The sequence below is a fragment of the Carcharodon carcharias genome, chromosome 1 (assembly GCF_017639515.1).
Source record: "Carcharodon carcharias isolate sCarCar2 chromosome 1, sCarCar2.pri, whole genome shotgun sequence".
In the NCBI taxonomy this organism is placed as follows: domain Eukaryota; kingdom Metazoa; phylum Chordata; class Chondrichthyes; order Lamniformes; family Lamnidae; genus Carcharodon; species Carcharodon carcharias.
In genome coordinates this window covers 197,103,007-197,115,368 of record NC_054467.1, presented here as the reverse complement: position 1 = coordinate 197,115,368, position 12,362 = coordinate 197,103,007, and the positions used below count along the sequence as shown (strand labels likewise).

Here is a 12,362-nt window from a genome sequence, read left to right as displayed (position 1 = left end):
ATGTATCACAATGAGGTTCCCGACGTTTGATGGCAGGAAATACAGTCCGCCATCGACGGGCTGAGCAAACAATTGCAAACTGGTTTCACGATGTCGATTTCTGGTTTTCTCACCATATTGTCCGTTCTCACCACCGAGCATGCTCCATGCCAGCGAGTATGGAAAATTCTGTCCCATGTCTTCACACATGAGCCTCTTCGTTCTCTTCAAAGGTGGACTTGGTGGGACAAGACCAGATGCAAATCATTAAACTGCGTCGTTTCATAGAGCAACAGTTGTGATCAGTTTCACTTAATTCAGTCAGTTATTTGACTTTGTGTAATACAAAATAGTAAACATGAGCATACACTGTTTTAAAAACACAATATTTGACATTTTTTTGCTAAATCTTTTCTGTGGAAATGTTACTTTTTAAATGCTGTAGCATGGCCATTTTTTACTGTAGCCACATAATTTTCTTGCTGTGTCTGCAGTAACCCCTCAATGCTGAGTCATGCGCAAGTGTTTTGCACAACGTTCACAGAATCATTCCTGTCTAAGTATAATTTTCTGATTCTTAACTTTTTTTTAAATATGTGCTTTTAGGCTGGAGAGACCTGTAACCAAACCTTGTTTAAGATAGGAGCGGCTGCTGACTGCCATAAAGGGGAACGCGTGATTCTTCCCAAACATCTACGAGATGTAAATCCATACCATCATCTTATTACTACCCAGGTTTGTGCCTTTTAATCTTTTTGGGTTGTAATTACCTGATTTTGTTTGCTTCTTTGGTAGTCCATTAATGAAATGAGTGAACAAAGCAGTCCACCAAGACAATGAACACATTATCTTCGATTCACCACTGAGCTGCTGTTTTGTGGATGAGACTTTAACTGACAATAAGATACCATGGCTAAATTCAAAGAGGAAAAATGAGTCTGGTGTCCTGACAAAAATTCCTCCCTCACCATTAAAATGGATTGACTGGCTATTTATCGCATTTGGTATTAGTAAACTTTTTGGTGTGCAAATTAGCTGCTGTGTTTGCCTATAAAAGAATAACTGCATGTTAAAATTAATTAATTGGTTGTGAGGCATTTTCAAATAACCTGAGGCTGTCCTAAGATGCTTTTGAAATTTTTCCTTTTTCCAATCAATTGGCTACTTTAGCTCAATCACCAAGCATGTTCAAGACAGAAATTGATAGATAATGACATCAAGGCTATGGGGATAGAATGGGAAAGTGGTGTTGCGAGAGATGATAGGCCATGATCTAATTGAATTTAACATAGGAACAGGAGAAGGCCATTCGGCAGGCTCGATGGGCCGAATGGCCTACTCCTGTTCCTATGTTAAAACCCTATTTCTCGCCCTTGCGTGTGTGTGCACAAACTTTTCTTCACTTTGTTCCCTGCACTTTGGAGCTAAAGGATGTTCCAGAAATTTCTTCAAGTTGGGGGAGGGCAAAAGGAATAAAAGTTTTTTTTTCAGAATTGCAGGCTGAGCTCCAGCCATTGGTTCTAAGTGCACACTGTAATTCAACTTCGGTTCATTTCTGAATTTGAATCACTTCTCTTTTGTTTAAATGTTCAGTTCAAATTTTACATGGTTCTTCCAGCATTTAATAAATATGAGGTTTCCCTGATAGCATGTTGGTAAAAACATCCAAATGGCATGATACAGAGCAGGCAGGTAACATGTTTGATTCCCTGGTCTGTGAGGTAACTTATGGTACAAACAGTATCATTTGGTTTCTGTATCCAAAAGCTAGGAAAGAGTCAAAATGACCTGGAATTCCATGCATAGCTGCTATGTACTGATGCTTGCTAAAAAATGTTGTTTATGTCTATGATTTTGTTTGTCAGCTGGGAACAAGATAAGGTTTGTGTATGTCACACTTCACAGGTGCCTGGTAACTAACTTCTGTTGAGGTTTACCCATAAAAAATAGTCACTTTTTCAAAGTACCAGAGAGTAGCTGATGCCAGTTGACTTTATTCCAAGGTGGATAGTGGCTTCAGCAGAGGGCAGAAAATAAGTGCCACATAGTCCAAAAAAGATTCCTTTATGGTCTTTTCAGGTCTGTGGCTTGCCAGTTGTGGGGTCATGATCTAAATATTTTAAAACCTTGTACCTAATTATGAAATCTTTGAAAGATTTAAAATTAATATTCAATAATGATTGGTTCTTGTGGTTGCTTGAATACTAAATCAATATTTTACTTTTCGTACATAGTTTTCTGCCTACATTGTAGATGAACGATTTCCTACTGTGCCTGTCCTAAAGTGGGCCCACATGCTGGAGTCACCACCAATGTTTGCACAAGTTGAAAGTGGGGCAGCCAAGAACAGAACAAACAAGATCGTCCTGGGAACGCAACGTACACAGGAAGTGTTACTTCTGCAGTATTCAGGTAACTGGTAACTTCTAAGTGTTATCATTAGCTAGTGAGATTGTGTGTTTGGCTGCTCTATAATAATGACGTGCTGATGATTCAGGAGAAATGTAGCATGTTTTTGGAGGATATAGAGAGTTGCAGAGTGGCTGGTTGGAGAGCGAGGGAAATTTTAAACAGGGCCCCCAGAATTCTGCAGCTTGTCAAGGATAACTTGTGGCAACTCCAAGCAACTGTCTGCACAATAACAATGTCTATTATATGGCAGGTTTGGCCAGGTTTTGGAGAACATTTCTATCTCAATAAATATTTTAAATACTGTACATAAAGAATGTGTCAAACTGGTGTCCTTTGTTGAGGAAATTGTTCATTTTAAACTGATTTTAGGAAAAGCACAAAGGAAGGGATGGATTGCGAGGTGTTGAAAGGGACATACATGTAGAAGCTGACCGAGAGTTGCCAAGGGACCACATTTGTTTAATGAAGGGCAAGGGACCAAAGATGGACCCTTGGGGGTCTCCTAAGATTACAGAGAAGGGGTAGGAAGAGAAGTCATTGGTAGAGATACTTTGGCTTAGTGGCTTCAGTTTTGCAGTCAGCAGTGAAGAAAGGACACTTGCCACTGACCTGTAAGAAAGCTGCACTGGGAGACCGAGAACTGCTGTGGTGAGAACTTTAACTTTCTCATTGTACAGTTGATTGTAGTACAGTTTAATGGGGATTCCTGGCATTGGGATGCAGTGATATCATCAAACTGTCTAAGCAGCCAATCATGTTGAAGAATTCTCAACCAACCAGGAAATGAAAAGCATTAGTAATGAAATCATTTCTTAAAATTTTACAGAGTGTGAAATAAAGGTTGGGACATAGACATGAGGTAAAATGAGAATCTGAAATATAGTCAAACCGGAATAAACTAGTTTTCAATTGGGTTCTTTTGAGTTTCATGTGCTGCACACAGTCTCTTTTTCACTAAGACTGAATTTTTAAAACTATTTATCAGCCAAAAAGAAACCTTAATTCCGCTACTGGTTTGCTGGAAGCTTCTCCAATCAAATTTGTTTGGCTAGGGACATCCATAATCCCACCTTGTTGCCAGACTGTGATATCTTTGCAGGACAGAAAAGAGACAAGTGTGCAGCACATGGAGTTCAAAAGTACCACAAATGGCCACAAGAATGTGCTATTACAATGAACTTATCCAAAAAAAAAATAATTATTTAAGAATCCAGTAATTAATGGAACTACTTAACAACATTTCCAGGGTCAGATTGGTTGATCAGTAATTATTGCTCAGATCACATTAAAGCCCCAGTTATAGCTCATTGACAGTTTACCGTCAGAAACCCCACAAATTTCAGGCCAACTATTGTGGTAAAGCGGGAATGTGATTCATTTTAGAAATACTGAATTTCACCAAAACCTTTACAACCTCCTTTAGGTGGGATGCAGCTTCCTTGCCAGTCATTTGGTCCACCACAAAAACTCTCCAGTATTTACGATATGATGCAACACACACCGGTCAGGTTACCTCAGCGACATGAAGTGGTTGCTGAGAGACTTCACTCTGCTGGAGCAGGTGAGATGTGATTTATTTTATATAGAAGATATTATTGAAACATTCTGATAACTAGTATAGCTGCTATAAACATAAGATGTATTTAGCAGTTGACAATTTCAGATTCATTTAATTTTATGTTAAGATTAAGATGGAAAATAGAAAGATCTTTGCTTTATAATAATTGTATTGAGGTGGCAGAAAACTATGTTACACTGTTCATGTACCATTGGCTGTGTGTTGGAAAAAAATGTAGTTTCACTAGTGACAAGTTCCAGGCAGTCCTTGACTTTACGACATTCGAGTCACAACGAATGGCACTTAACGACATTTATAAATTGACTTTCCCACATCAGTTTCGACTTTTCCGCGCCAGTGAACAGCTTCAAATGTTCATGTGTGTGCATCGATGTTCTGCACCGCCCATCTCCCTGACTCGATGTTCAGTTGCGGTTCCAATGCCATTAGTACAGGACTCTACGATATTTCTATATGTATCTTTAGCTTGTATGATTATTTGGTCAATATGATTGCAATTTACGACAATGTTGATATATTACTCGTCCAGAGTATAAAATTCTGGGTTATTTTGGTGAAAATAGGGTGTCAGGCCTTCGTTCAGGAACCACTCCCCCATTTATAAATTATTCTTATGGGAAAATCGGTTCCAACTTATGACATTTTGACTTAAGATGCGGTTTTCAGGAACCAGTAGCATCATAAGTTCGAGGACTGCCTGTACTGTATCACTTAAGAGGAACCTTGCTGAATAAAAAGTTGTGCAATTGCAACATCCCAAATATAAGGCTTTTTAATGCAAATATAGTGGATAGGTCTGGTTTTACTTTATAATCTAGTATACGTAGTCCAGAATGAATTTGAAAGGAGGAAAAACCGTTGTTTTTACTTTGCAGGACTTGCAACACTTTACCATTGTCGTGGTAAAAAGTCCCTGACTGTGTTTCAGCTCTCTGCAGTGGGCGACTTGTTTTACCAGATGCTAATTCATAAGAATTCATCAGCCAGTCGAAAAATCGTGACAGGAGTTAGAGTTGGATGTGATCATGAACCAAATAACTTTGTTTTGAGTGAAGGGATACAATCATCAAACCGTTGTATAGAAGCTCAGAATGGAGGAGCAGATTTGGCACAAGGAGAAAGTGAACGACCAGAAGGAAACTCTTCACTAAATGGAGTGGATGAACAAAGATTGCAAAGCACTAATAGGCACTCAACACCCAGTTGTGCTGTTCTTGCCACATGTCGAAGGTGGATGAATTCGTTTGTGAAAAAACAAAAGAAGTTTCAAAGTGATTCCAATATGCTCCACAAACGAACTGTCTTCAGTACAAAGCGTCTATTTTCCCGTAAAATATTTAACAAGGGCAAAGAATCAACTGATACATGCAGAGAAATGTGGGATAAAATGAACGCAGTTATGAAAAAGAAGCAAGTACTTTGTAACAGTACTTTTCCAATACTGGATCCTGTTAGTGTCCCAGAGGCTGTGGATCCCTCAATGTGGAGAGATGAACTAAGTGAAAGACTTACAGCTGCGTGGAAAGGGAAGTGGAGTGAGTGGTGGGAAGAGAAGTTAGGTGTGAACCGGGACAAGAAAATCCAAGCGCTGCGTGCAAAAAGACGACGTGAAAAATTAGCTAGAGCAGGGCAACGGAGAGAGCTTTCAGGGAGCTTCACATCCTCAGTGTCTGGCTTGTCTGATTTCAGTGAATTTTCAGATTGGAGTAGATCCTCGGTTACGGATTTGGAACACAGTGATTATTTGTCTGGTACAGAAAGTAATGTTGTAACTAATAAATCAACTGATGTAGAACAAACAGTTAGGACAGTTACTGAAGAGCCTCAACAAGAAAAGGAACCTCACTCCATTGTGTCTGTAGTAGAAGAAAGCCAGACACCAACACCAATTTTTTCACAAGAAATACAGTTGGCCAATATTCCCAAGGAGCGAAAAAGAATTCTTCAAAATTACTTGGCTGCACTGGATGACCATCTACCCCAACCTTCTCAAGGGGATGATGAAATAGACCTGTCATTACCATTAGCTACCTCCACACAGATGTCTTTTGCTGATTCTTCACAAGTGACATCTACTTGTGAAATGTCCTGGCGTCCATCCTCTCAGCGTCAGTTCGGACAATCTCAGCCAAAAAAGAAAAGGGCCAGGATGGGTTTTTAAGAATTCAATACCAAAAATATTGAACTATCGTTCTGGAAAGAATTGGCTTCCGTTTACCTTGATCAAATATATTGACTTTGGCCAACTGACCTTACTTGCAAAATAATTGTTAATTCCTGTGTGGAAATTTCCAGTACAAAATTGATCTTGTTTTCACCTAAATATAGTAAAGTATTAAATTTATATTCAAAAAAACATATTTATTTATAAAAATAAGCAATGGTTAAATTAGTGCCAAACCAGGTTTTTATTGAGTTGTATGACTGGCATGCCATCTGAATGTTCTCTGGCTTATGATAAAAAGCATACAAATTTGGAAAATGAAGTGTGAAATATTTTACTACATATTTTCTAAAATCTGTATGCAAGTACAAACTGTTTTCCCTTATTAATGTTTCCTTATTTGCAATAAAAACTCAAACTGTTAAATCAAAACACATGAGCATTTATTAAAGTTTGATTGTTACTTTTGGTGCACGTGGGTGAGGTTCAGTGTAAGTAAATACATTGTCTCTTAACTATCTTAAATACCACTACAAAAATCACCTTTCAGACACACTCTTCCCAGAAAAAAATGTTTCCCAGTCTTTCCTCATAACTTAGATGGCTGACACCAGGACTCAGCCTTGCGTTGTTCTCTTACACTGCCAATAGTGCTTGATTGTTTCTCATCAACTAGAATTAGCCACAGTACTCGATCCAATCTGACCAGTTCGGTTTGATTGTCCATTCCTCAGATTCCTGTTCTAGTGGACACCACTGTGATCCATGGCAACCACATCTACAACAAGTTTCTATGGCTCAAGATGCGGCTCAGTCAGTGAGCTGGAGGTCAGGATACAGACACTGAGAAGCATCAAGCATCACTTTGTTCCAGAAGGCAGTCACACAATATTTGATCTGATTTGGTCAGGGACAGAAGGGTGTGACTGTGAGGGAGACAGGTAAGGAAATTGAGAAGGCAAGCAGCAGGAGCCTCAGTCCTTGCAACTGTCCAACAGATTTGAGGTTCTTTCAGCTTGTATGGATGAATGCAGCGGCTGTAGAGTTGATGGGCCAACTGACCTGCGGTACAGGAAGCCATTCAAGCGAGGGGATTAAATAGGAATGTTGTGATAGGGGACAGTATAGTCAGCTGGATAGACACAGTTCACTGCAGCTGAGAGCGAGAGTCCAGGCAGCTGTGTTGCCTGCCTTGTGCCAGTATTCTGGACTTCTGCTCAGGGCTGGAAAGGAACTTGCAGAAGGAGGGGGAGGATCCACGTAGATACCAATGACATAGATATGACTAGGAAACAGGTTCTGCTTAGGGAATATGAGCAGCAAGGGGCTGCTAAATTAAAAAACGGAACCACAAAGGTAATAATCTCTGGATTATTACCTGAGCCTTGAGCAAATTAGCGTAGGGTAAATAAGATTATGGTGTTGAATGTGTGGCTCAAAGATTGATGTGGGAGAAATGGGATTTGATTCATGGGGCACTAACACCAGTACTGGGAAGAGTTGGGACGGGCTTTACCTGATCCGTTCTGAGACACTGATGCGAGATGTGTTTTGGTGGGTTGTATAACTGGAGCAGTAGAGAGGGCTTTAAACTAAATATTGGAGATGTGGGGAGGAATCACGAGGGAAGATGTTGTACATTAAAGGGAAAGGCCAAGGCAGTGCAGCACGGCAGCAATAAGGGTAATGATAGTCAATGTGTGGCAGGAAGGGAAAGAATGTAAAAATAAAGTAAGCTTCTACAAGTACTCAAACAGGAAAAAAGTAATTAAAGGGAGTGTTAGTTCTCGAGAGAGTGAGAATGGGGAATTAATAATGCAGAAGCATTGAACTGATATTTTGTCAGTCTTTTTTACGTTCTTTCATGGCATGTGGGAATTTCTGGCATTTGTTACCCATTTGTAAATGCCATTGAATTGAGTGGGTTTGCTCAGCATGTCAGAGGGAAGTTAAGAATCTTCCACATTGCTGTGGTTCTGTAGTCATATACAAGCCAAGTCAGGCCAGGTAAGGATGGCAGATTGTCTTCCCTAAGGGGCATCAATGAACCAGATGGGTTTTTACAACAAACAAGTGGTTCCCATAGTTCTCACTACTGAGACTGACTTTCAATTGCAGGGGCTGAAATTTTCGCTTGGCAAGTGGGAGAGTGCCCAACCCACTTGAGCGTGAAAGGATGCATGTTGACATCAGCTGAGCGTGCCAACGTCAACACGCAGTTGTGCAATAGTTCAGTCAGCGGTTTCCAAAAGCAAATAAAATAAAAGCTTACATTTTTCATTAATAACATGTCCCTACTAATTTGAAAGTCACATGAGGGGCCATGTTGCATTACATTTTTACATCTGGTGAGATTTGAATCCATGTCCCCAGGGCATGATGCTGGGCCTCTGGATTACTAATCTAGTGACAGTACCACTATTCTATCATCTCCCCGTCATTGTAGGAGACACAAATAACTATTAGAACTAAAGTCTGACAGGTCTCCAGGACCTGATAGCCTGTATCCTAGGATCTTAAAAGAATCACAGAGTGCAGAAGAGACCCTTCGGCCCATTGAGTCTGCACCAACATGTGAGAAACACCTGACCTGCCTACCTAATCCCATTTACCAGCACTTGGCCCATAGCCTTGAATGTTATGACGTCCCAAGTGCTCATCCAGGTACTTTTTAAAGGATGTGAGGCAACTCGCCTCCACCACCCTCCCAGGCAGTGCATTCTAGACTGTCACCACCCTCTGGGTAAAAAAGTTTTTCAAACCTCCTGCCCCTCACCTTGAACTTATGCCCCCTTGTGACTGACTCTTCAACTAAGGGGAACAGCTGCTCCCTATCCACCCTGTCCATGCCCCTCATAACCTTGTACACCTCGATCAGGTTGCCCCTCAGTCTTCTCTGCTCCAACGAAAACAACCCAAGTCTATCCAACCTCTCTTCATAACTTAAATGTTTCATCCTAGGCAACATCCTGGTGAATCTTCTCTGCATCCCCTCCAGTGCAAGTACATCCTTCCAATAATGTGGCGACCAGAACTACACACAGTACTCCAGCTGTGGCCTCACCAAGGTTCTATACTCCAACATGATCTCCCTACTTTTGTAATCTATGCCTCGAATGATAACGGCAAGTGTCCCATATGCCTTTTTCACCACCCCACTAACATGCCCCTCCGCCTTCAGAGATCTATGGCCACAGACACCAAGGTCCCTTTGTTCCTCAAAACTTCCTAGTGCCATGCCATTCATTGAATACTTTGTCAAATTACTCCTTCCAAAGTGTATCACCTCACTTTTCAGGGTTAAATTCCATCTGCCACTTATCTGCCCTTTTGACCATCCCATCTACATCTTCCTGTAGCCCAAGACACTCAACCTCACTGTTAACCACCTGGCTAATCTTTGTGTCATCCGCAAACTTACTAATCCTACCTCCCACATAGTCATCTATGTCGTTTATATAAATGACAAATAATAGGGGACACAGCACAGATCCCTGTGGTACGCCACTGGACACTGGCTTCCAGTCACTCAAACAGCCTTCTGTCATCACCCTCTGTCTCCTACAACTAAGCCAATTTTGAATCCACCTTATCAAATTACCTTGTATCCCATGTGCCTTTGCCTTCTTTATAAGTCTCCCATGTGGGACCTTGTCAAAGGCTTTGCTGAAATCCATATAAACTACACCAATTGCACTACCCTCATCTCCACACCTGGTCACCTCCTCAAAAAATTCAATCAAATTTGTTAGGTATGACCTCCCTCTGACAAAGCCATGCTGACTATCCCTGATCAAACCTTGTCCCTTGAAGTGGAGATGGATACTCTCCTTCAGAAATTTCTCCAATAGTTTCCCTACCATTGATGTGAGACTCACTGGTCTGTAGTTCCCCGGCTTATCTCTACAACCCTTCTTAGATAGCAGAACCACATTAGCTGTTCTCCAGTCCTCTGGCACCTCCCCTGTGGCCAAAGCGGAATTTAAAGTTTGGGTCAGAGCCCCTGCGATCTCCTCCCTTGCCTCCCTCAGCAGTCTGGGACACAAATCATCCGGACCTGGAGATGTGTCCACTTTTAAGCCTGCCAACACCTCCAATACCTTGTCACTCCCTATATAAATTTGCTTAAGAACTTCACAGTCTACCTCCCTGAGTTTGATACCTTCATCCTCATTCTCTTGGGTGAAGTCGGACGTGAAGTATTCATTCAACACTCTACCGATGTCCTCTGGCTCCACCCATAAATTGCCCCCTTGGTCCCTAATGGGCCATACTCTTTCCATGGTTGTCCTCTTCTCATTGATATACTTATAGAATATCTTGGGATTTTCCCTACTTTTACCAGCCAGAGCTTTCTCATATCCCCTCTTTGCTCTCCTAATTGCTTTCTTAAACTCCACCCTGCACTATCTGTACTCCACTAATGCCTCTGCTGATTTGCTTCCCTTGTACCCGCTAAACGCCTCTTTTTTCCTTCTCATCATAAGCTGAATATCTCTGGTCATCCATGGTTTTCTGGGCTTGTTACTCCTTCCTGTCACCCGAGAGGGAACATGTTGAGCCTGTACTCTCCCCATTTCCTTTTTGAGCACCCCCCACTGTTCCTCTGTAGATTTCTCCACAAGTAACTGTACCCAGTCTATCTTGGCCAGATCCTGCCTTATTTTACTAAAATCCACTCTCCCCCAGTCCAAAACATTTTTTTGCAACTTGTCGATTTCTTTGTCCATAACAAACTTAAACTGTACCATGTTGTGGTCGCTATCACTAAAATGCTCACCCACCACCACCTCAGCCACCTGTCCAGCTTCATTCCCCAGAATTAGGTCCAGCAACGCACGTCCTTTGTTGGACCCTCTACATATTGACCTAAAAAGTTCTCATGTACACATTTCAAGAAATCCACTTCATTCAAGCCCTTAACACTATGTCTATCCCAATTAATGTTGGGAAAGTTAAAATCACCTAATATAATTACCCTATTGTTATTTTTACACACCTCCACAAATTGTGCATATATTTGCTCCTCAATTTCCCGCTGACTATCTGGGGGTCTATAATAAACACCTAATAATGTGGTTGCCCCTTTTTTATTCCTAAACTCTATCCACAAAGCTTCATTCGATGCCCCCTCCAAGATATCATCTCTCCTTACTGCAGTAACAGACTCTTTAACTAATAATGCAATGCCTCGTCCTCTTTTGCCCCCTCCCCTGTCTTGCCTGAAGATTCTATATCCCGGAATGTTGAGCTACCAATCCTGCCCTTCCCTCAACCACATGTCAGTGATTACTACTATATCACAATTCCACATGTCAATCCTCACCCTTAACTCATCTGTTTTACCTGTAATACTCCAGGCATTAAAGTAGAGGCCATCTAGCTTTCCCTTACTCCCTTGAAGCTTATTGCAGCTGTACTCCCTCTGACTTGATTGTTTTACAGTATTATGATGTGTCCCTATTCTGCTATCGTTCTGTGTCCCGCCCCCCTGCCGAATTAGTTTAAACTCCTCCCAACAGCACTAGGAAACACACCCGCAAGGATGTTAGTCCCGCTCTGGTTCAGATGTAGACCGTCTTGGTTGTATAGTTCCCCCCTTACCCAGAAATGGTCCCAGTGATCCAGGAATCTAAAACCCTCCCTCCTGCATCAACTCTTAAGCCACGTATTCATCTGTGCTATTCTCCTATTTCTGAGCTTGCTAGCACGTGGTAATGGGAGTAGTCTAGAGATTACAACCCGAGAGGTCTTGCTTTTTAGTCTACTGCCTAATTCCCTGAATTCTTGATGCAAGACCTCATCCCTCTTTCTACCTATGTCATTGGTACCAACATGTACCATGACCTCCGCCTTATCACCCTCCCCTTCAGGATGCCCTGCAGTCGTTCAGTGACATCCCGGACCCTGGCACCAGGTAGGCAACATACCATCCTGGAGTCATGTTAACGTCCACAGTAGCGTCTATCTGTTCCCCTGACTATAGAATCCCCTATTACTATTGCTCTTCCTCCCTTCCTCCCCTCCTGTACAGACAGGCTACTTATGGTGCCAGAAGCTTGGCTCTGTCTGCACTCCCTGGAGGAACCAACGCCCTCATCAGCCTCCAAAACAGAATACCGATTTGCAAGTGGGACCCCAGGGGACTCCTGAACTACCTGGCTGTTTCTCTTGGACTGCCTGGTGGTCACCCATTCCCTTCCTTCCTCAAGTCCCTTCATCTGCGGT

General features: G+C 41.8%; 1 protein-coding gene across 2 annotated transcripts in view; it reads left to right on the top strand.

Annotated features, from left to right (window-relative positions):
- taf1c (TATA-box binding protein associated factor, RNA polymerase I subunit C) overlaps positions 1-6,566 on the top strand; it is a 36,958-nt gene extending 30,392 nt beyond the window's left edge. For both annotated transcript variants that reach the window (XM_041201462.1, XM_041201454.1), the window contains exons 11-14: positions 586-714; positions 2,214-2,391; positions 3,815-3,952; positions 4,846-6,566. In XM_041201462.1, the coding sequence (XP_041057396.1) occupies positions 586-714; positions 2,214-2,391; positions 3,815-3,952; positions 4,846-6,131 (1,731 nt within the window). In that variant the 3' untranslated portion in view covers positions 6,132-6,566. The remainder of the gene's footprint in view (positions 1-585; positions 715-2,213; positions 2,392-3,814; positions 3,953-4,845) is intronic.
- The last annotated feature ends 5,796 nt before the right edge of the window (positions 6,567-12,362 follow it).